We start from the raw sequence: 24,887 nt of genomic DNA, 5'->3' as shown, positions 1-24,887 counted from the left end.
TTGATGTTTCCATCTCTCTCTCCCTCTCCCTTCCTCTCTGAAATCAATAAAATATATTTAAAAAAGAAAAGTTTGAAGAAAGAGGCAAAGCTATAAAATAGTTTTCTGGGAGAATGGTAGAATGAACAGTAGTAAGATTGCCAGGCAGCATTAAGTACCTACTTGAAATTCGTTGTTCTAAAGAACTAATCTCTTTGTTGAATTTAGTGATTATCTTTTCTTAAACTTTAGTTTTTTCATAGATTTTTGTTTCCCTGTAGATGTGATCCATTGGTTTCTGTTCCTTTGGAAATTCTCCACCATTTATGGTTTGTGGATGGCACTCTTTTTTTAGTTTTACTGTAGTATTAGAGTGGATGTATATGTTCCTTGTTATCACGTTGATTTAGTCTCTTAGAATTTTTTATCTGCATGAATAATGTGGATTAACATTATAAGAGAAAAGTGACTGAGTGATTTTTGTTGTTAATGTTTAGCATTGACAAGGAGGAGAAGGGGTTTTTGTTGATACGTCTTTAGAAGCAGTGACAGAACTATCCAGATTTCAGACTTTGAATGCATCAGTAGTCAATAAATCTACATATTAGCATATCTGAGTTGTCTATTCATAAAATCACTTTGGAGATTGTGGTTCTTAGCAATTCTTATTTTCCTACTGTTTCCTAGCTGATCTCAGTGGAATAATTTTCAACTCTACTTTCTTTTTTTAATAAATATATTTTATTAAAGAGAGAAGAAGGGAGGAGAGATAGAAACATCAGTGAGAGAGAAACATCATCAACCAGCTGCCTCCTGCATGCCCCCCACTGGGCATCAAGCCCACAACCCGGGCATGTGCCCTGACTGGGAATCAAACAGGGACCTCCTGGTTCATGGGTCGACGATGCTCAACCACTGAGCCACACTGGCCGGGCGGCTCCACTTTCTTAATCAGTGAAATACTTAGTATCTTTACACTTCACACTTGGTGATTTTAATTCTAACCATGGAAAGGTAGTTACTGAAGATAACAGTACCTTTTAGATGTTTACTTTGTCTCTGTTTATGTTTCTATTCTTCTGTTTATTTTTTTAATATATTGATTTCAGAGAGAAAGGGAGAGGGAGAGAGAGAGATACAAACATCAATGATGAGAGAGACACATCGTTTGGTTGCCTCCTGCATGCACCCCGACTAGGGCTAGGGATCAAGCCTGCAACTGAGGTATGTGCCCTTTACTGTAATCGAACCCTGGACCTTTAAGTCCTCAGGCCGACGCTCGATCCACTGAAAAACTATATGAAGAATAGACTTCGTTTTGTTGATATATATAATGCTGATATCAATTGGCCAAAGAATCTGCAAGTTCAGTTTATTGAGAAACATCTGTGGGCTTACTGTGTGTGAATATGATTAAAACAAATTTATTCTGGTAAAGAAGGTTTTAATATAACGAGATCATTTTTCTGAAGCATTCTAGCAGAGTAAATCTTACAGTTAGTGAACTGACACTGAGGACCAAGCAAGCCACCTCATTTCATTTTCACTGTAACTTCCTCTATAAAGTAGTTAATTCCATTAAATGAAAATCTTTGTGTAAAAATTGAGAAAGTTATGACTGGTTTCTTTAGAAAGAGTGATTCTGGCTTTCAGGGTATTAAATCATTTATGTAAAAATGCTATTTAGCACAATAGTGGTTTTATGTGAAATTACTTTACTGTAATTGAAGGGAAATTGGTCTAAGTAGTGGGTGTGTTCCCTGAACATTGACAAAAAAAATGTTCGCAAAAGGCACACACTGCTTTGTATAGTTTCATAATGTCCAAGGACATTAGTCATTTGGATTGATTTACAGGGACATTATTCAGCCTTCTCCCCTTTGAATGTAAATTAGGTAAAGCATGGAGTATGTTGAAAGAATGGGGACCTTTCTGGTTGATCTCATTCTCCAGGAAGGAACCAGCCTATAAAATAGCACAGTTGAAATCTTCAATTTGGAAAATTGGTGGAATGAGATAAGAGAATGATTATTTGTGGGTAACTACTATATAAGGTATTTAAGGAAAAGGCAAACTGTTGTTTTCAGGGGATAGTATGAAAGGTATTTTTTATTTTACCACTAGTAGCTCATCGGGCGATATCCTAGGCCGCCCGCCGCTTCCGCTTCCGTTCCCGCTTCCGCTTCCGTTCCGCGCTTACGCTTACGCTTACGCTTACGCTTACGCTTCCGCAGGAGCCGGCGGGAACCGCAGCGTGCCGCTGGGAGCCATGTGGGAGCCAGGAGAGAGCGATGCTGCTGCCGCGGTAGGCGGGCCCGCTGTCTCCTCTCCTGGCCTGCACTCGGCCACGGAGGGGCGGACGACGCTGGCCCTCCTGTCTCTGTCTCCGTCTCCGCTGGGGGCCTCACATGCTCAACCTCCTCCTGTCGGGTCGTACGACATCCCATAATTTGCATATTTCCTGTTTTTATAGATATAGGTATATTGATATAAAGATATTGTACATTTGGCCCTGACCGGTTTGGCTCAGTGGCTAGAGCGTCGGCCTTCAGACTCAAGGGTCCCGGTTTCGATTCCGGTCAAGGGCATGTACCTTGGTTGGGTGCACTTCCCCAGTAGGGGGTGTGCAGGAGACAAGCTGATCGGTGTTTCTCTCTCATCAATGTTTCTGACTCTCTATCCCTCTCCCTTCCTCTCTGTAAAAAATCAATAAAATATATTTTGGGGGGAAAAAAAGATATTGTACATTTGACATTTTCAGTTTTTATGTGTACAGCCAATTTTGAAATGCAGTTTTAATAATTTGGACTTACTACTGATTGCTAGTGTTAATACATAGAACCAGTTTTTATACCACAACTTAATTACCCTGGATTCTTAAATTTTGCTAAGTGCCTCTGTAGTTAGGAAAATGGGTTTGTGTAATTTTTCAAGGTTAATTTGGTGTGCTATTTTTGATCCTTTGGGTATGTGAAACTTACCTTTCACTTACATTCATACATGAAATATAATTTGGGTAGGAAAAAAAATATCAGATTGCAACCTTTTCTTTTTTTCTACAAGATATTTTGTTCTGCCCTGGCCAGGTAGTCCAGTTGGTTAGAGAGTTGTCCAGTACGATAGTTGTGGGTTTGGTCCCTGGTCAGGGCACATACAAGAATCAACCAATGAATCCTATATAATAAAAGCTTAATATGCTAAGTGTCCAGTCGTCCGGTCATCCATTCAACCAATCAAAGCGTAATATGCTAATGCTATGCTAAGGCCGCTCAACCGCTCACTATGATGTGCACTGACCACCAGGGGACAGACGCTCTGACCAGTAGGTTAGCTTGCTGCTGGGGTCTGGCCTATCGGGACTGAGCAAAGACCGGCTAGACATGCCCTGGAGCCCTCCCGCTGCCCCTCCCTGGCCCCAATTGTTCACTGGTGGGGTCCCTTGGCCTGGCATGCACCCTCTCACAATCCGAGCCCCCAAGGGGGATGTCAGAGAGCCGGTTTCAGCCCGATCCTGCAGGCCAGGCCGAGGGACCCCACTGGTGCATGAATTCATGCCCTGGACCTCTAGTACATAAATAAGTGGAACAACAAATTGATGTTTCTCTCCATCTCTTTCTTAAAGCAATCAATCCTTTTTTTAACTATAAAAAATACATATTGTGACTCGACCAGCATGGCTCAGTGGTTGAGCATCAACCTGTGAACTAGGAGGTCACGGTTCAATTCCCGGTCAAGGAACATGCCCTGGTTTCGGGCTCATTCCTCAGTAGGGGGTGTGCAGGAGGCAGCCAATTGATGATTCTCTCTCATCATTGATGTTTCTGTGTCTGTCTCTATCTCCCTTCTTCTCTGAAATAAATAAAAATATATTTTAAAATTTTTGAGGTAAACATACAAAAGTGTAGATGTTCTTCCTGGATATTGAATTAACCAAAATATGAAATGTAACATGTATATTTTCTGAAATAATACCAAATTTCATCTTTAGCCTGAAGTTTGCTATTATCATAACAAGTTTTATTTCTATACTGTTTACAGCCTGTATCCCAACCAGCTGCAGCTGAACAACAAGCAGTGCTTCTAAAACCAGATTTAGTTAGAAGGTGAGTATCTTCAAATTTAATACCATGGAAATGATAAGGGTATGTTGAAGTATTTTCATTCATTAGGGGCCTGTTGTATCATGACTGAAGAAGATTTTGTGTTCTTGAATTTATGTGTATGTTCAATATTTTTTTGTTTTTTTATTTTAATGAAGCTCATATATATTGTGAAATTATTGACCATTTTCTTGTTCTCATTATAACATTTCTGTTTCTGAGAAAAGCTTAGAAGAATTAATAAAGGAAATAAATAATATAATTTAGAGTAAAATTTCTAAAGAAATAAATTATAATGATATATATAATTGTGCTATTATTTGGTGGTTGTAAATTAATGTTTTACTCTGTGTTATTCAGATTGGCTAATTCCTATTACTCTTTTTTCAAGTTCACTGATTCTTTCCTTTGTCCTAGTCATTCTGCTATTATGCCCATTCCAATGCATTGTTTTTCTGTCATTGTACTTATAGTTCTATAATTTTCATTTGGTTCTTTTTTAATATCTTCTATTTTTAATGAGATTTTTCAATTTTTTTAATGTGCTTCAAGTGTATTTGTAATTACTTACTGAATCGTTTTGATGATGGCTGCTTTAAAATCCTTGTCAGTTACTTCCAATTTCTTATTCATTCTGGTGTTGGTATCTGTTGACTGTCTTTTCACATTCAAAGTGTGATTTTTCCAGGTTTTTGGTATGACAGGGAATTTTCATTTGTCTCCTGGACCTTTTGGATATTATGTCAGGGACTCTGGACCCTACTTAAATATTGTAGTTGATCAGGCAGTCACCCTGTTCTGATGACCACTTAGTTTTCACAGTCCTTGGAGAGTGATTCTGGTCTCCTTGGATCACCTGCCGTTCCTGGGCCCCACCTCTGGGTGGAAGAATTGGGAGTACTCTCTAGGCCCGCTGTCCCAGGCCAGATCTCTAGGTCACATGCTGCTGGTGGTGTGGCCACCAGTGTCATCAGGGGGAGGAAAGGGCTTACCTGAACCACTTTCTGCTGCCGGGTTGGGGGTCAGGAGACCACTGGACTTGGGCTGCCTTTGCCTTTGGGCTTTGAGTTAAGAGATACTAAACGTGGACGGCCTTGTGTCACTGGGTAGGTAGATAGCAAGTTGTAGTCTTTTTCCTTAAGTTCTGGGAAGTCCCACAGGAAGTCCTGTGATTGTCTACTGTATTATTTCCAGATTTTTTAGTTGTACTTTGAGGGAAGATGCAGGGAGAATTGAGTTTCTGTCATCTTGTCCCAAAACCTATACTAGTTTTTTAAAGTAACTCTGCAGCCCTGGCTAGTGTGGTTCAGTGGTTGGAGCATCGACCTGCACACGCATCTCCGGTTCGTTTCCTGGTCAAGGGCACTTACCTGGGTTGCAGGTTCCATCCCTGGCCCCAACAAATCAATGTATGTCTCTCACATGGATATCTCTCTCTTTCTCTCTCTCCCTCTCCCCCTCATCCCCTCTCCCCTTCTCTCCCTCTCTCTCTCTTCTCTCCCCATCCCTACCTTCCACTCTCTAAAAACCAATAGAAACGAATATCCTGGGGTAACCCAGATGGCTTGGCTCAGTGGTTGAGCATCGACCTATGAACTAGGAGGTCACAGTTCAATTCCTGGTCAGGGCATATGCCCGGGTTGCAGACTCAATCCCCAGTAGGGGACATGCAGGAGGCAGCCGATCAATGATTCTCTCTCATCATTGATATTTCCATCTCTCTCTCCCTCTCTCTTCCTCTCAGGAATCAAAAATATATTTTTTAAAACTTACCCATTTAAAGTATACAGTTCAATCGCTTTTAGTTCATTCACAGGATTGTGAAGTCATAACTTTTTAAAAGATATTATACTACTTATTTATTTTCCATAACTCATTATTTATGATTTTAAATTGGGAGGTTTTCTTAGAATTTTAATATCAGGATGAAATGATTCTAGCCATGAAGAAAGTTTATTTGGTAAGTCTGATTGGGGTTAAATATTGGGTTTTGAGAATCACAGAAGAATGTCTATTCTGAGAAATTGAATAGAAGTTGCTTCTGTATTTTTAATTACTAGTTTGCAGCATGATGTGGCAGCCGTGAAGGAAAACAACAACACCCCTGATAACCCAAGTGGAAATGGCAAACAGGATCGGATCAAACAGAGAAGAGTGTCCTGTCCTCGACCAGAGAAGGGGACCAAGTTCCAGCTTACTGTCCTGCAGGTCAGTGTGTGAACATGGGTGGGCTAAGTGCGCATAGAGGTCTGGGGAGTCAGGGAGGGGCAATGTTACTGTGCAAGTAGGGTATTGTGAGACTCTCTAAATTAACTTTTCCTTCATTAAAAGTTTTTAATGATAAGAGTATTATGTGTTAATTGTTAAACATAGGAAATATAAGGAAAATAAAAATCACTTGTACTGCCCTAGCTGGTTTGGCTCAGTGGCTAGAGCATCGGCCTGTGGAGTGAAGAGTCCCGGATTCGATTCCAGTCAAGGGCACATGCCCGGGTTGGGGGCTCAATTCCCAGCGTGGGGCGTGCAGGAGATAGCCGATCAATGATTCTCTCTCATCGTGGATGTTTCTATCTCTCCCACTCCCTTCCTCTCTGAAATCAATAATAATATATATTTTTAAAAAATCACTTGTACTCTCAGATATAATACCTGTTAATGTTTTAGTTTGTTTCATCTCTTTTATTCTGTATGTATGTATCATCTTTTACATTAAAATTGTAATAGTACCAGTAATAGTGAAAATGTATTTATTCTGTGGTAGACACCCCTAATGTTATATATTTGTTTTATCATTTAATCCTTTGATAATCTTGTATGATATCTGGTAGTATACTTATCTTTACAGATGAGAACTAGAGAGGTATAGTAATTTGCCCAAGGCCATTCGACTAGCAAGCCATAGTCAGATCTGAAGCCAGATCAAACTGTAAACCCCATACCTCTAATCAATATAGTATAGGTTTTGGATGGATGCTAAACTTTATATATAATTTTATATCCTGCCTTTTAAAAAACTTAGTATATTATAATATATACTTTACTGTGTCATTAAATACATTTTAATTTTTTTCAGAACCAATTGTGTCTGTACCCCAAACTTTAATAGTTTTAAATGTATTTTTATTGATTTCAGGGAAGAAGGGAGAGGGACAGAAAGTAGAAACATCAGTGATGAGAGAGAATCATTGATCGGCTCCCTCCTGCACACCACCTACTGGGGATCGAGTCTGCAACCCGGGCATGTGCCCTGACCTGGAATGGAACCTTGACCAGGAGGTTCATGGGTTGACATTCAACCACTGAGGCACACCAGCCGGCCTCATTAAGTAATTTCTAATGACATATTTTAAATGGCTGCCTTGCCCTAGCTGGTTTGGCTCAGTGGATAGAGCGTTGGCCTGTGGACTGAAGGGTCCCAGGTTCAATTCTGGCCAAGGGCACATTCCTGGGTTGTGGGCTCAATCCCCAGTAGGGTCCATGCAGGAGGCAGCCAATCAACGATTCTCTCTCATCATTGATGTTTCTATCTCTTTCTCTGTCCCTTTCTTAAACCAATAAAGAAATATATTTAAAAAAATTAAAAAAAATAATAAAATGGCTGCCTTGGATAGTTCCTTGTATAGAGATAAAATAATTTAATCATGCCTTCTGTTTGTTTTTTCATTTAGGTTGTTTCTTTCTGTTTGTCTCTCTCCATCTCTGTCTTTGCAGCAAACACCCTTGAACCACAAACCTTTGTACATATCCCTGATTTTTTTCCTTGTGTTAGATTCCTAGAAGTAGAATTAGTGAGTCAAACATTATGAAGATTACATGTTGCTAGGTCACTGTTTTAGCAACATGTTGGACCAGTTTACATTTTCATTAGCATTGTCAACATTGCTCAGTGATTGAACATCGATCTATGAACCAGGAAGTCATGGTTCTATTCCTGGTCAGGGCACATGCCCGGGTTGCAGGTTCGATCTCCAGGAAGATGTGTGCAGGAGGCAGCCAATCAATGATTCTCTCTCATCATTGATATTTCTATCTCTCTCTCCCTCTCTGAAATCAATGAAAAAATATTTTTTTAAAGAGAATTTTGGAAATCAATGACCAAATTTAGGTCTTTGCATTGCAGATAGTGATACTGACTATTATAACTTGTTTTTGCCTTGTTATAAAAGTTCCATTTCCACCTGGCCGGGGTGGGTCAGTGGTTGAGTGTCGACCCATGAACCAAGAGGTCAGAGGTTCAATTCCTGATCAGGGCATGCCATGGTTGTGGGCTTGATCCTCTGTAGGGGTGTGCAGGAAACAGCTCATTGATGTCCCTTCTCAAATTGATGTTTCTCTTCCTCTCTCTCAAAATCAATTTTAAAATCTTTTAAAATATATAATTATTTTTTGCCCTAGCCAGTTTGGTTCAATGGATACCTAGGTTCAATCTAGTCAAGGGCATGTAGCTTGGTTGCAGGCTCAATCCACGGCCTTGGTCAGGGCACATGTGGTAGGCAACCAATTGATGAGTCTCTCTCACATCAATGTTTCTCTTGGGTGAGTATTAGCAATATATATATAATTTTTTTTAAATGCCATTGGCATTTTGATGGAGATCACATTAAATCTGTATATTGCTCTGGGTAAGATAGTCATTTTAACTATGTTGATTCTTCCGACAATGATTGATTCTTAATCTGGTGGTGAAATGTTTGTACCCAGGTGTCAACCTCTGGAGACAACATGGTAGAGTGTCAGCTGGAGACACACAATAACAAGATGGTCACCTTCAAGTTTGATGTTGATGGTGATGCACCTGAGGATATTGCAGACTATATGGTAAGTACAATAAAACCAAATGATTCTCCTTTCAGTCTTCTCTCTTTTTTCCCTGTAACTCTTCCTCCATTTATTCAGAGTCATCTTTTTCTTAGGATTCTGTTTTTAAAATTTGTGCAGATCTAAATTGGTTATGATCAAGAGGAAACCAGTGCACCTCCTCTGGTTTCAGTTTATTTATCTGCAAAATATGAAAGTGTTTCATTAAGAGATGTTTTAGGTCAGTGGTTCTTTATCCCAGGCTGCATGTTAAAATGACCTGAAGAGGTTTTTTAAAAAACAATTCCCTAGGTCCTTAATTAAATCAGAGTCTTTGGAGATGAGGCCTAAGCATCAATCCTCCTATTTAATAAAATCCTAATATGCAAATTGACAGAACAACTGGTCGCTATGGTGCACACTGACCACCAGGGGGCAGACGCTCAACACAGGAGCTGCCCCCTGTTGGTAAGTGCGCTCCCACAAGGGCCGCGTTGCTTAGCCAGAAGCCAGGCTCACAGCTGGCGAGCGTAGTGGTGGTGGCAGGAGCCTCTCCTGCCTCCGCAGCAGTGCTAAGGACCTCTCAAGGGATGTCCACCTTCCAGGGAGCGGGCCTAACCCAGCAGACGGACATCCCCCGAGGGGTCCCAGACTGCGAGATGGCACAGGCCAGGCTGAGGGGCTCCTCCCCACCCCCAGTGCATGAATGTCCTGCACCGGGCCTCTAGTAGTTTATAAAGTTCACCAGGATTTGCTCTCCTTCCCAGGAGCATGCCTATGAACACAACACCTGCCCACCCCAGCTTCTTTCCCCACAGGCATGCATCTCCTGAACTTTAAGGGGCCCCACAAGGTTTGCAACCAGGGCAGCAATGGGCAGTGGCAGTTCATCCCGGGCAAACACCCTGAGCCTGTCCCCAAGGTCATCTTTTCTCTAACTTCTTAGTGAGCCTAAGTAACCCAGTCTAGGCTCATTTCCCCAGCCCTTCCTTGTTCCGCTGTCCCCAGCTTAAATAAATAAATAAAAGTTCACCAGTTACTTTTGATGTGTTAGCTACTGCTATAACATGTTATATTTCAGTGTTTTAAGTAATATTCATTATGTCATTTAGTTTTCATATTTTTCTTGAATTGTTAGGCTTAAGTTAGTATTTTCCCATTTATTTGTTTGTTTATTATTTTTTAATAGAATAGTTTATTGATTTTTAAACAGAGAGGAAGGGAGAAGAGAGAAACAGAGCATAACATTAATCAGCTGCCTCCTGTATGCAACCTGGACGTGTGCCCTGACCAGGAATCGAACCAGAAACCTCTCGGTGCTTGCAATGACACTCCACTGTGTCACACTGTCCAGGGCATATTTTTCCATTTTTTAAAAATGGGGATGAGCCCGGCTGGTTGTGGCTCAATGGAGCAGAAGGTCAGGGTTCAATTCTGGTCAGGGCACATGCACAGTTGCAGGCTCGATCCCCAGAAGGGGATGTGCAGGAGTCATGATCAATGATTCTCTCTCATTATTGATGTTTCTATCTCTCTCTCCCTCTCCCTTCCTTTCTGAAATCAATAAAAATACATTAAAAAAAATAAAAATAAAAACCTATTTTAAAAAATGGGAATGGGCTAGGGTGGCAGGAAGAGTACACAATGCTTTTGTTTTTTGCCAGTTTTCTTTAGAGATATATTCCTGGCCATTGCCTCAGTTATGTCCTTCAAATGACAATCAATTTATAGAATGCCAGATCGTTTTTCAAATGCTGGCTTCTTCTCTGGTAGGTAATGCCAACCTGACAAATGGTAGTGGTCTCAAAATAGAACTAATAATTTAATATCTGGTCTTTGTTAATTCTGTTGTGGCATTTGGATGTAAATAATTTTAATTTAGTTTTCTTTAGGGTAGTAACCATTGATAGACATAATAATTATAATTTTGAAGACACTGAATTCATTCTCGTAAATAGACTTACTTTTACTTTTGGACAGGTTGAAGATAACTTTGTGCTGGATAGTGAGAAAGAAAAATTTGTAGAAGAATTGAGGACTATTGTAGGTCAAGCCCAGGAGATTCTGCATGTCCACTCTGCTGCAGAAAGAGCCACTGGAGTTGACTCTGTCGCTGTAGAACCCAACAGTGGCCAAGTAAGAACAATTATTTAGCAAATAGGTCTTCTGGGATATGTATCAGGAACTTCTTTATTTACCTATTCATTTTTAATTCAGACAGGGTCATCTGAACAAGCACAGATAAATTCTGCATCCACTCAAACCAGCAGTAAGTATATTTAATAAAATTTACCATTTGGCATTTGAAACGACATTTGGAGACTTCAATTTACACATCTTCATTGAGAAAGATGTTAGTCAATAAAGGAATTAGATAAGTTGTTAAATGTAGGATTTCCCACACTCTGAAAGAACTTTATAGCCCAGAAGAAAGTAGAATAAGAAGTAAAACCATTCTCCAAATTTCCTTCAAGTGTTGGTTCTTTACCTGATTAATTTATTTCTGAGTTGCTGTATCGTATGCTACCAGAAAAGCAGTCATGGTAGTGATGATTTTTAACGGCTTTATTATTTGAACTTGACTGCCAAGTCCCCCCCATCCCTAATGTGAGATGTACAGAAACGTTCTTAACTAAAATCATTATGTTCAAAGTTTGCCTTGTGTTTTAATAGTCACTGATATCATTCCTCTAGTGACAAGCTTCTCCTTGCTCTGATCACTAAGTTTTTGTAAATCAGATACCAGATAAACTTCCAGGGGCTAAAAAGGGGGTCCTCTGTTTTTTCTGACGACTTTATCTCTCCATTCTTCTCAGCTCTGGTCATGGGTATATTTAGAGTATCTGGGAGGGGGAGAAAAGCCATAGACAAATGAGGACCTCTGAAGGAATTATAACGACATGAAGAAGCAACAGGTGGTGTGCGAGTCATGGAACCAGATACCATTACCCTGAAATTCAGTTTGTGTTGGAATGCCAGGGTCCTTCTCTATCTACTTTTTCTCATTAGCAGGAGTCTGAACAGATTTCTGGCTGGCAAACTAGGGTAACGTTTAATAGAGAATTACTTATTTCAGTAAGTTTACAAAGGCTTATTTTACTTTATTTTTTTTAAGTTGTCATACAGTAAAATTGACTTTTTTCTTTTGGTGTACAGTCCTGGAAGCTGTAATACTCAGTGTAGATTTCTGTAAGCACCATAATCAGGATACAGAACAGGAAATGTAGGCCTTAATGGTAAAAGTGCTTTCTTCCTCCCCTACCCCCCTCCCCCAAAAAAGTGCCTGGCTTCTAACTGCTATTGATATGTTTCTTTCAGAAGAATCTAAAATCTTTCTCTAAAGTCATCTTATGCTTAATTCTTTTTAAAACATTTTTTAAATTTTTATTGATTTGAGAGAGAGAGGAAGGGAGAGGGAGATTGAACTATAAATGATAGAGAAACATCGATCAGCTGCCTCCTGCTCACCCACTACTGGGGATTGAGCTTTCAACCCGGGCATGTGCCCTGACCGGGAAATGACCTCTTGGTGCATGGGACGAAGCTCAACCAACTGAGCCACACCGGCTGTGCTATTCTTTTTTTGTTGTTGTTAATCCTCACCCGAGAATATTTTTCCATTGCTTTTTGAGAGAGTGGACGGGTGTGGGGAGAGACGGAGAGAGAGAAACATCGATGTGAAAGAGACAAATTGGTTGCCTCCAGCACACCCCCCGACCAGGACTGGAGATCTAGCCTGCAACCGCGGTATGTGCCCTTGACTGGAATCAAACCCGGGACCCTTCAGTCTCAGGGCCCATGGTTCAACCACTGTGCCAAACCACCTGGGGCAGGGCCGGGCTATTCTTAATTCTTTCAGTATTTTTCAGGATTGGGGAGGAGGTCTGGTCTCATAAATTGCATGCATCCTAGTGTTGTTGGAAATGGAGGTACAAGAAAAATTGGTGTTTTAACCTGGTTTCCTTAGTCAATAAGGTAAACATGCTGACAATTGCTTAGCATATTAAATTTTCCACAGATGAATCTGCTCCTCAGTCATCCCCAGTTGGTCGGTGGCGATTCTGTATCAATCAAACGATAAGAAACCGTGAGGCTCAATCTCCTCCTTCTCTTCAACAGTCCATATCTACAGTGCCTGGGCTATATCCACTTTCTAGTAAGCATTCATTCTCTGCCAACTTTATCCAGACTTGGAGGATAGGAGTGCGAAATACGGACCATATCTCTTTTTTTAAGGTTTTTTTTATTTGCTTTTTAGAGAGAGGAAGGGAGAGGGGAAGAGAGAGAAAGAAACTTCCGGGTGAGGGTGAAGCATCAACCAGCTGCCTCGTGCACAATCCCTACCGGGGATCAAGCCTGCAACTCAGGCATGTACCCTGACCAGTAATCAAACCTGCAACCTTTCCGTGCACAGGATGACGCCCAATGAACTGAGCCACACTGGCCAGGGCTGGACCATATTTTTAACTTGTTTTCATGGGTATTTTGTGCTTATGAGAATTTTCATAATCATTTTGGAAGATGTTAATACCAGAGTGTAACTTAAGCCATTTTTTATTTAATATTTATGGGGGGGGGGGGTTCTTTTCCTTCACAGGTAGAATTGTGTATTTCGAGTCTTTTTTACAAAAGTACTTTCACACAAGTTCTCATTTGCCCCTTGTTCTACCTGTCCCCTTTGAGTTTGGGTAGTAGTTCATGCTTTGTGCTTACCAATACATGCTTACTCATTCTTTGTTATTGTTCCAGGTCCAAGAAAAACAAATAATAAGGAAATGTCACAGGACACACTGCTCACTCTAGAAAATAATCCATGCCAGCGTGCACTTTTCACCTCCCAGTCAGAACACAAGGATGTGGTTGATGGTAAGATTTCTGAATGTGCCAGTGTAGAAACTAAGCAGTCAGCTGTACTTTATCAAGTGGAAGATGACAGGCAGAGAATGGCACCAGTTGTTAGTAGTTCCGCTTACACTGCTACTTCAGTTTGTACAGTTCCAGTTAAATGTGAGGGACCCACCAACCAAGCAGGAACATTTCTACCTGTGCTTCCCTGTCACCAAGCTGCCACTCAGGCTAATGTACTTACGGCACCTTCTGGCGAGTCAACTCAGATTGCTGGTAACTCTCTTAAAACTTCAGCATTTATTTCTGATCAGAGGCCTCAATCCTTATCAGTGCAGCAGCCAACTGTGGATGCAGAGTTTATTTCCCAAGAAGGAGAGAAAACCACAGTGAACACTGAAGCAAGTTCTCCTAAGAAGGTCATCCCCACTCAGACCCCCGGCCTTGAACCGTCTACCCTTCTACCTACTACTGTCCTGGAATCAGATGGGGAAAGACCTCCAAAAATGGAGTTTGCAGATAACCGAATTAAAACTCTAGATGAAAAACTAAGAAACTTGCTCTATCAGGAGCATAGCATGACTAGCATCTACCCTGACAGCCAGAAGGACACCCAAAGCATAGACTCTCCATTTTCTTCCTGTGCTGAAGATACACTCTCGTGTCCAGTGCCAGAAGTCATAGCCATCAGTCACTGTGGAATTCAAGACAGTCCTGCACAGTCCCCCAGTTTTCAGCAGACAGGCTCTAAGGTTCTGTCCAATGTGGCTGCCAGTCAGCCTGCTAACATGTCAGTGTTCAAAAGGGACCTGAATGAGATTACTTCTGTACCCAGCGAATTATGTTTACATGTAAGTATGATTCTTTCTAAATAATTCCTTATCCCTGTGCTTTTAAAAAATGCATTCTTTAAAAATATATGTTTTTATTGATTTCTGAGAGGAAGGGAGTGGGAGAGAGAGATAGGAACTTCAATGATGAGAGAGAATCATTGATCAGCTGCCTCCTGCTCAGCTCCTACTGAGAACCAATCGAACCATGATTTCCTGGTTCATAAGTCAACGCTCAACCACTGAGCTACACCAGCCAGGCAAAACATTCTTTGCTAAAGTTCTATCCTTCAGAATGTAATTGTCTGTGTCACAAGATTCCGAGGGCACAGGTATTTCAGAAGCCCATCTTACCTGCAGGTGTCCAGAGCTTCTCAACAGATGGCAGACCTATTTATGGTAAGAGCGCCCTCTGGTGAATTAGTTAGGAACTTGCAAGCCAAATCTGTTTTGAATTAATAACAAGAACAGGACTAATTTATTGATTTTGTGAGTAGGAAGAACTTACTTTTAGATTTACAGTTAAAAATGTTTGTTGTTAGTTTCTTTTTCAATAATTTTATGGTATTAATGTAATCTTGTTTTTGTGGGTTTTAATTTATTTGAAATTTTTCTTTATGAGGAAAGTAAAAATCATCCACAACCTCATGACTTTCTTTTTTAAGTTACATAATGTAGCAATTTAATTTCCCTTTTCTGTCTCTTTAAATCACGGAAGTAATCATTATGTGGTGTTTATCTACTATTTGGTACTTAACCATTCTTTTTTTAAAAATCATTATTGTAAATATTACAATCTATTTCACAAAACATGCAAAGGACAAACACTGAAAACTATAAAACAATGCTGGTGGAAACTCTGAAAGATCCAAATAAATGGAGAGGCTTACCATGTTCATGGATCAGAAAACTCAATACTGTTAAGATGTCAATATCATAAATCTAATACAGTAGGTCCTCGGGTTACATCGGAGATCCGTTCCTACAGGTGACGTAACACGATTTTCGCCGTTAAGTCGGAACCCACCTACATAAGCACCTACATCACTCACATGGAGCACATACACAGCACTAATGAAGTGAAACAGTAAAAAAAAAATTAAAAGAAAGATAGCAATTCCTGACCTTTATTTGTGGTAAATAAATAATAAAAAACATAAAGCACATATGCACATATGTCGAAATGACAGAACATTTTTTTTAAATAAATAAATGGGAGATGGTGATGTAACCATGAAACGACGTATGTCGAGTCCAACGTAACCTGAGGACTGCCTGTATATAGGGTAAAATCCATCCCACTTCCAAACCTATAGACATAGCTGTTAATAAATCTTTCCAGACATGGTTTTAATTGACATAAACATATTTATCTAGATATATTTCTTTATATGTGCTATATATTTACATGGCATGGATGCATATTATATATTTATTTACATGCTAGAGGTCTGGTGCACGGATTTGTACACCGGTGGGGTCCCTTGGCCTGGCCTGCACCCTCTCACAATCTAGGACCACTTAGGGCAGTGGTTCTCAACCTTCCAAATGCCGCGACCCTTTAATACAGTTCCTCATGTTGTGGTGACCCCCAATTTCATTGCTACAAGTTGAACATAATTAAAGCGTAGTGATTAATCACAAAGAAAATATGTAATTATATATGTGTTTTCCAATGGTCTTAGGCAACCCCTGTGAAAGGGTTGTTTGACCCCCAAAGGGGTCGCGACCCACAGGTTGAGAACCACTGCCTTAGGGGATGTCAGAGAGCCGGTTTCAGCCTGATCCCCACAGGCCAGGCCGAGGGACCCCACCGGTGTACAAATCGGTGCACCGGGCCTCTAGTATGCATATAAGATCTTTGGTTAATCTCTTCCCACCCCCCTCCCTCCCCTCTTCCCTCTGAGATTCATCAGTCTGTTCCATGTTTCCATGCCTGTGCATTGAGCGTCTGCCCCCTGGTGGTCATTGCGCATCATAGCTACTCGCCGGTTGAACAGTCGCTTAGGCTTTTATATATATAGACACTTCTTTTTTTTATGTTTTTATTGATGAGAGAGAGAGAGAAACATGGATCGGCTGCCTCCTGCACTCGCTACTAGGGACCAAGCCCGAAACCCAGGCTTGTGTCCTGACCTAGAATCAAACTGGTGGCCTTTTGTTGTATAGGGTGACCCTCAATCAATTGAAGTCATACCAGCCAGGGCTACATATACTTCTTTACATAGGTGGACTGGTTTGCATTTTTTAACAATATATTTTTATTGATTTCAGAGAGTAAGGGAGAGAGAGATAGAAACATCAGTCATGAGAGAGAATCATTGATTGGCTGCCTCATACATGCCCCACACTGGGGATTGAGCCCGCAACCCAGGCATGTGTCCTGACCTGGAATCAAACTATGACTTCCTGATTCACCAGTCGATGCTCAACCACTGAGCCACACCGGCCAGGTGGATTGCATTTTTTCCCACTTATTTTGTACTATTCATGTCAGTACACATAGTTCCACCTCACTTAAATTTTTAGAACAACAGTAAAATATTTTATTGAATAGATATAATTTAAATATTTATTTTTTGGTAAATAGTACTTTTAAATTATTCAATTGATACATAAACATGAAAGCAATTCAGAAGAATAGAAAATTTAAAGTAATTGTTTTGTTAACACCCCCCCACCCCCCATTGCACTCCCAACATGGTTAAGTTCCTGATTTGGGGGTTTTGTTTTGTTTTGTTTTTTAATATATTTTTATTGATTTCAAAGAGGAAGGGAAAGGGAGAGAGAGTTAGAAACATCAGTGATGAGAGAAAGCCATCTATGGGCTGCCTCCTGTACGCCCCACACACACCCTGGGGATCGAGCCCGCAACCCGAGTACGTGCCCTTCCTGGGAATCGGACCCTGACCTGGTTCATAGGCTGATGCTCAAAAACTGAGCCACACCAGCCGTTCTAAGATCCTGTTTTATATTTTTGTTTGTTTGTTTTTAATATATTTTTATGTATTTCAGAGAGGAAAGGAGAGGAAGAGAGATAGAAACATCAATGATAAGAGTGAACCATTGATCGGCTGCCTCCTGCACGCCCCCTACTGGGGATCGAGCCCACAACACGGGCATGTGCCCTTGACTGGAATTCTTGTCCACAGGCTGACGCTCTATCCACTGAGCCAAACTGGCTAGGACCTAAGTGTCTGTTTTAATTCTTGTGCTCATTGCCATTAATAACTAGTAAATAATATACTTATTTATTTTTTGACTTAGTAATTTCAGACAATACCTATTGGCTCACTGCTATGAAGGGTGAGGAAATTATACTTTCTCTTTCCTCCACTTGCACATCTTCCAATTTTTATTATATTACTTTTTAATTTTGGTGAAGTTTAGCATCTATATATTTTCTGTAACTATTGGTTGTACTTTGTCTACAGTTTGATTTAAAGAATTGGAAATCAATAAACAGCATTTATATTATAAATGTTATCTAATGATCATATAATGTAATTAGAACTATAAAAAAATGAAATATAATTCTCTGTCATTTACACTTTGTTATTTGAAGGAGACTTCTTCCAAATGTTACTGTCAAATGGATTCTTTTGCTTCCTTTCAGTGTCCATTGCTGCATCTTGATCAAACTTACCTGTCATTGTTTCTGGTGTCCTAAAATTCCTCCCTCCTGAAATGTTTCTATGACTGATATTTTAAAATATGTTGCATGAGAGATTAGTGTGTGTGTGTGTGTGTGTGTGATGGGTACACAGTAAATTCAATTTTTCAAAACCCACTAAACTGTATAGTTTAAATGGCTGAACTTTAGAATATCTGAAACACATTTTTCAAAGAAAACAATACCATGTTGGAATAGTAATTTTTTAATGTCCAAATATGTCTTTATTTTACTTCACATTTGATTAATTATATATGGTAGGATCATTTTGAGTTAATTTTTGTATATTGTATTAGAGAAGGGTCCAGCTTCAATATTTTGTATGTGGACATCCAGTTGTTCCAGCACCACTTCTCATTCTTTGTTGTTATTACAAATGGAATTGTTTTCTTAATTTTCTTTTCAGATTTTTTTATTGCTAATGTATAGAAATACAACTGATTTTTTGGGGGGTGTTGTATTCTACAAGTTGAGATTATTAGCTCTAACAGCTTTGGGTGTATTATTTAGGATTTTCTATATAGTATATAAGATCATATCATCTGTAAATAGAGAGTTTTATTTCATTTCCTGTTTTTCTTATTTATTAACTTTTCATTTCACACTTTCATCTCTGTCCCTTTGCTTTCTGTACTGGGATAATTTCTCAATTTTTAGGCTGTTTTCAATGTCCTATTCAGCTATTTTTTGTTTTTATTTATTTATTTTATTTTATGGTTCTTTTTTTTTTTTATTGCTTGGCCTCCCCTACCCCCCAGTGTCTTATGTCCATTGGTTTTGCTTATATGCATGCATACAAGTCCTTCGGTTGATCTCTTACTCCCCTCCCTTCTGCCCCCCAACCCTCTCTGGCCTTCCCACTGCAGTTTGACAATCAGTTTGAGGCAGCTCTGCCTCTGTATCTATTATTGTTCAAAAGTTTGTAATGGTCTTTATTATCCATGAATGAGTGAGATCATGTGGTATTTTTCCTTCATTGACTGGCTTATTTCACTTAGCATAATGCTCTCCAGCTCCATCCATGCCGTTGCAAATTGTAAGAGTTCCTTCTTTTTTACAGCAGCATAGTATTCCATCGTGTAGATGTACCACAGTTTTCTAATCCATTCATCTACTGATGGGCACTTAGGCTGTTTCCAGATCTTAGCTATGGTGAATTGTGCTGCTATGAACATATGGGTGCATATATCCTTTCTGATTGGTGTTTTTGGTTTCTTGGGATATATTCCTAGAAGTGGGATCACAGGGTCAAATGGGAGTTCCATGTTTTGTTTTTTGAGGAAACTCCATACTGTCTTCCATAGTGGCTGCACCAGTCTGCATTCCCACCAGCAGTGCACGAGTGTTCCTTTTTCTCCACATCCTCTCCAGCACTTGTCGTTTGTTGATTTGTTGATGATAGCCATTCTGACAGGTGTGAGATGGTACCTCATTGTTGTTTTGATTTGCATCTCTCGGATGATTAGTGACTTTGAGCATGTTTTCATATGTCTCTTGGCTTTCTGAATGTCCTCTTTTGAAAGGTGTCTATTTAGGTCCTTTGCCCATTTTTTGATTGGATTGTTTATCTTTTTTGTTGAGTTGTATGAGTTCCCTATAAATGTTGGAGATTAAATCCTTATCGGTGATAACATTGGCAAATATGTTCTCCCATGCAGTGGGCTTTCTTGTTGTTTTGTTGATATTTTCTTTTGCTGTGCAGAAGCTTTTTATTTTGATGTAGTCCCATTTGTTTATTTTCTCTTTAGTGTCCAATGCCCTAGGAGATGTATCGGTGAAGAAGTTGCTTCGGCATATGTCTGAGATTTTGTTGCCTTTGGATTCCTCTAGTATTTTTATGGTTTCCCGTCTTACATTTAAGTCCTTTTTCCATTTTGAGTTTATTTTTGTGTATGGTGTAAGTTGGTGGTCTAGTTTCATTTTTTTGCATGTATCTATCCAATTTTCCCAGCACCATTTATTGAAGAGACTGTCTTGACTCCATTGTATGTTCTTGTCTCCTTTGTCAAATATTAATTGAGCATATTGGTTCGGGTCGATTTAATATCGATGGTTATGTTTTTAATTTCTAGTAATTGTATGTAGTTCATTGTTTTTTCTTGTGGATGTTGTATATTCATACATCTCTTGAAGATATTAATCTTATTTTATATTATTAATGCTCTTTCCTTGGCTATTCTTCTGTTTATTGAGTTTAGTGGTTTTTTTATTGTGTTGATTTCCCTTAAGTGTTTGGTGATTCTTAGTTGTGTGCTCATCTTTTCTTTCCCCCCTATAACATGTTTAGTTGGTCGCCTCATAAATACCATGCGTCATTATTGTATCCTTCCTCCAGTAATTTGGAGAAAGGCATGGGCCATGCTTCCTGGCACTGGATTACACCTTGTTTCTAATGCTGCCTAGGTGGTCCGTGAGGTCCGAAAGGTTGGCGCCCGCTGGCCTAGAGGGTGGCCCAGTAAACAAGCTTCCCCTTTTTCCTGGATGTTGTCTCCTCCCTACATTGCTGACCTTTCTCTTGGCCACACACATTTTCTCTTCCCACTCTTAATTTGGGAGCAGATGTCTCCCGCTGTCTTTTGCTTGCTGTGGAGGTGGAGGGAGAAGGACCGGACTGCCTGGCTGTTCCTTTTTTGCTACCCCAAGCAGTTTACTCTTCCACTCAGTGAGCATTGAATAAGTCAAGATCTCTTTTTGTGCTGTTCACATTCCAGTGGGGGAAGATAGACCCTAAAAAGATAAATAATTAAGTAAAGGGCTGTGATAGCAAGACTCGGGATGACTTTACGTAGGGTGGTCAAGGAAGGACTTGTATTTGGCGGTGACATTCACAGATGGAGACCTGTGCCAGGAACCAAAAGAAGGCCAGCATGTAGGAGGGTGTTATGATATGATGTTGAAGAGGCAAAGAGAAGACAGATCGTGTGGAACTTTATAAGTGTTCTAGCCAACCACTAATTATCTTGGTCGGCCAGGACTCTCTCCCACTGCCCATATCCGCCACTCGAATTTGCAACATTTTGTAACAGTTCCTGCATATGTCATGGGCTGCCTTTTCCTCCTTTAATTATATATGCATATGTCTACATCTGTTTTTCCTGTCGTGTCTGTGAATTTGGATTGGTAAAGGAGGCTAGAACTTGTATGTGATTTACCACATTGGTCCAGTTATTACTTATGAAAAGTCTTGTCTGTAATTTCAGTGGGACCAATGCAACACTCTCTACATTATAATATTATTGAGAATATTTTCCTCTTTTTTAAAAATATATTTTTATTGATTTCAGAGAGGAAGGGAGAGGGAGAGAAAGATAGAAACATCAATGATGAGAGAGAATCCTTGATTGGTTGCCTCCTACACGCCCCATACTGGGGATTGAGCCCACAACCCGGACATGTGCTCTGACCGGGACTCCAACCAGGACCCTTCAGTCTGCAGGCCAATGCTCTATCCCAGAGGTCCTCAAACTTTTTAAACATGGGGCCAGTTCACTGTCCCTCAGACATTCCACACATGCACACTGCGGGCCCGGGACGAGTCGGCTGCTAAGCAGGACAGGCCGCGGCGGCAAAAACTCCCGGTGGGCCAGATAAATGTTTTCGGCGGGCCGCATGTGGCCTGCAGGCCGTAGTTTGAGGACCCCTGCTCTATCCACTGAGCCAAACCAGCTAGAGCTATTTTTCCTCTTCATGAAGGTAGTATTATTACCATTCCAAATGGGATTTTGGAAAATTAAAACTGATTGTTTAGAATTTTATTTTCAATAACTGCTAACCTGCCCCAAGTTTTAATTGTTACCCAGGACTGCAATATACTTAGTGCCACTTAGGCTGTCTTCCTTCAGACAAATGCTAAATTCCATTCCTTGAGCTTTTAAATACTCTTTTAACTTTCTAGATTAGTAGTGACCATTCTCATGTTTCCGAAAGTATTTTTGATTGTGTATATTAATTTTTGTGTTAATTATTGTAGGAAACTTATTTTTAAAGTGCTTATTTAGAATACAACAGTTAATTCTGGCTTTTTTAGGAGAGGGATAGGAGGTCAAGAAGAGGGAAGAGTGATTTTATTGCCAGCCATGCGTGGCCTGATATTAACAGTTTTTAGAGCATGAATTTGAAATAATTTTGAGATCCATTGTAAATTTCTGTGTGCTTACATAAAGTAAGAAATTTGATTTGGTAATATTTTCCTGTAAATCTACATGTCTAGATAACAAGCATAAATAAAAATGTTCAGTTTAAGAATATAGGGTTTCGCACAGCCAGCGTGGCTCAGTGGTTGAGCATCAACCTATGAACCAGGAGGTCACAGTTAGTTTCCTGGTCAGGGCACATGCCCGGGTTGTGGGCTTGATCCCCAGTAGGGGACATGCAGGAGGTAGCCAATTGATGGTTTCTCTCATTATTGACGTTTCTGTCGCTCTCTCTCCCTCTCCCTTCCTCTCTGAAATCAATTTAAAAAACTTAAGAAGAAGAAGAAAAAGAGTATAGGGTTTCAGTAACCTTTTTTAGTAAATTAGTGCATATGAAGGAGATAATTTTAATTTTTCAAAGTTGCTATAAGGGAAAATATTCTAGGGTAGAAGATTCATATTCTGTTCTTGTCTAAATAATATATATTTTTTATTTACTGATTTTAGACAGAAAAAGGGAGGGAGAGAGGGAGAGACAGCCATTTGTTCCACTTATTTATGCATTCATTGGTTGATTTTTATATATGCCATGACCTGGCATTGAACCCACAGCCTTGGTTGGATGGGGACGACACTCTAACCAACTGAGCTCTGCCAGGGCCTGATGTCTAAATAATATTTTTAAAGAAAGAGGAAGGCTTCATTCCATAACTTGAATACTTCAGGTTCTGTCTGAAATGGTACTGTTAATGCAAGTATACATGGCATTCTATTTTTGATTACCAATTAGTCCATACAAGAAACTGCAATGGTATAACCAACTGCTACACCTTATCTAAATTATTACCATTTTGATTTTTGTCTTTTTGTCTCCATTAGGAGATGTCCCCAGATGCCTCACTTCCAGGGGATCCAGAGGCCCATCCTGCTGCTGTGCCAAGCGGTGGAGCCACTCGTCTGCACACAGGAGGTGGATATTTTGGCCTAAGCTTTACTTGTCCTAGTCTCAAAAATCCTATTAGCAAGAAATCCTGGACTCGCAAATTAAAAAGCTGGGCATACAGGCTACGGCAGTCAACCAGCTTTTTCAAGAGATCAAAAGTCCGTCAAGGTAGTGTGCTTACAGTCAGGGACCTAGACTAGGTAACATCACTTTTCATTTACTTCTGTTTGGTTTTTGGTTTTTTTCTTCATACACAAATGTTGCCACTTTTTCCACGTAGCCCATGTATGTGACACATCCCATTAATGTCATTGCCACTTTATTTTCCTTTTGTAAGAAATTTGATTTTGTAGTTTTTCATTTCATATAGATACTAAGTCGGGATAAATCTTGCAATGTCTGGTTGAGAGTTAGGGTAACACTTTTTAATTGTCTAGCCGGAGTTAAGCTTTTTCTGCTTTTCTTCATTTTTTGGTAATGTAAACAAATTTAGTCTTACCCAATTTTCTCTTTTCTCTTTACAATTTGGCAAAACTTACAGTGGAAACAGATGATGTGATATCCACAGTTGCTCCTGATCCCATTCCTCTGGCAGTAGAGTCCACAGCTAATAGTAGGCCTTTGAGTAGATGCAAATCGATGAGTGGATCCTTTCAGCGGGGCCGGTTCCAGGTTTGTGCTTTTCATTAAATCCTTATCTACAGTGCATTATAACAGGCCACAGCATTGAAGACAGTGTAGATCAGTGGTTCTCAACCTTCCTAATGCCGCAACCCTTTAATACAGTCCCTTGTGTTGTGGTGACCCCCAACCATAAAATTATTTTCATTGCTACTTCATAACTGTAATGTTGCTACTGTTATAAATCATAATGTAAATATCTGATATGCAGGATGTATTTTCATTGCTACAAATTGAACATAATTAAAGCATAGTGATTAATCGCAAAAACAATATGTAATTATATATGTGTTTTCCGATGGTCTTAGGCGACCCCTGAGAAAGGGTCGTTCGACCCCCAAAGGGATCTCAACCCACAGGTTGAGAACCGCTGGTGTAGATCATTGTCATATTTAATTTGCATCCCTTAATCTTTTGAAGCCATCCAGTAAAGTTGTCTAAAGAAATGGGGATTTATATAGGGGGGTAAATAGTGATGGAAAATGAATGAGTGAATGAATGAATGAATGAATGGCATCCTTTAAAAAAAAAGAAATGGATTTTAGTAGCTGGAAGAGAACACAGAAAGGGTTCATTATTTTGTGGTGGGAGGTTGGGTCACCTGTTTTTATAATTCCCATTTCATGTCTTTTAGAATCTTGGCATCTTTAATTATGGACTTTTTAAAATTGTGGAATTTTATTTGAGCAATCAATGCCAAGGTTCTTTACCCAAGGGGACCATTTGAAAGCCTTTGAAGCTTTGGTGGGGTAGCTCAGTTGGTTAGAGCCTCGTCCCCATACGCCAAGGTTGTAGGTTAAATCTGTCAGAGCACACACAAGAATCAACCAATGAATGCATGAATAAGTGAAACATGCTTCTCTCTCTCTCTCTCCCTCCCTCCCTCCCTCCCCCCTCTCTCCTTCC

The 24,887-nt window shown here is 39.9% G+C and overlaps 1 protein-coding gene across 1 annotated transcript in view; it reads left to right on the top strand.

Moving 5' to 3' along the window:
- WNK3 (WNK lysine deficient protein kinase 3) overlaps positions 1–24,887 on the top strand; it is a 107,114-nt gene that overhangs the window by 71,108 nt on the left and 11,119 nt on the right. Inside the window, exons 11-19 of the mRNA XM_014535322.1 lie at positions 4,018–4,082; positions 6,140–6,287; positions 8,781–8,897; positions 10,857–11,012; positions 11,094–11,145; positions 12,895–13,032; positions 13,626–14,572; positions 23,237–23,327; positions 23,842–23,972. Of these exons, the coding sequence (XP_014390808.1) occupies positions 4,018–4,082; positions 6,140–6,287; positions 8,781–8,897; positions 10,857–11,012; positions 11,094–11,145; positions 12,895–13,032; positions 13,626–14,572; positions 23,237–23,327; positions 23,842–23,972 (1,845 nt within the window). The remainder of the gene's footprint in view (positions 1–4,017; positions 4,083–6,139; positions 6,288–8,780; positions 8,898–10,856; positions 11,013–11,093; positions 11,146–12,894; positions 13,033–13,625; positions 14,573–23,236; positions 23,328–23,841; positions 23,973–24,887) is intronic.

Source organism: Myotis brandtii, unplaced genomic scaffold, assembly GCF_000412655.1.
Source record: "Myotis brandtii unplaced genomic scaffold, ASM41265v1 scaffold1424, whole genome shotgun sequence".
Taxonomy (NCBI): domain Eukaryota; kingdom Metazoa; phylum Chordata; class Mammalia; order Chiroptera; family Vespertilionidae; genus Myotis; species Myotis brandtii.
The sequence above is the reverse complement of the archived record's forward strand: the minus strand, read 5'-3'. Positions and strand labels throughout refer to the sequence as shown.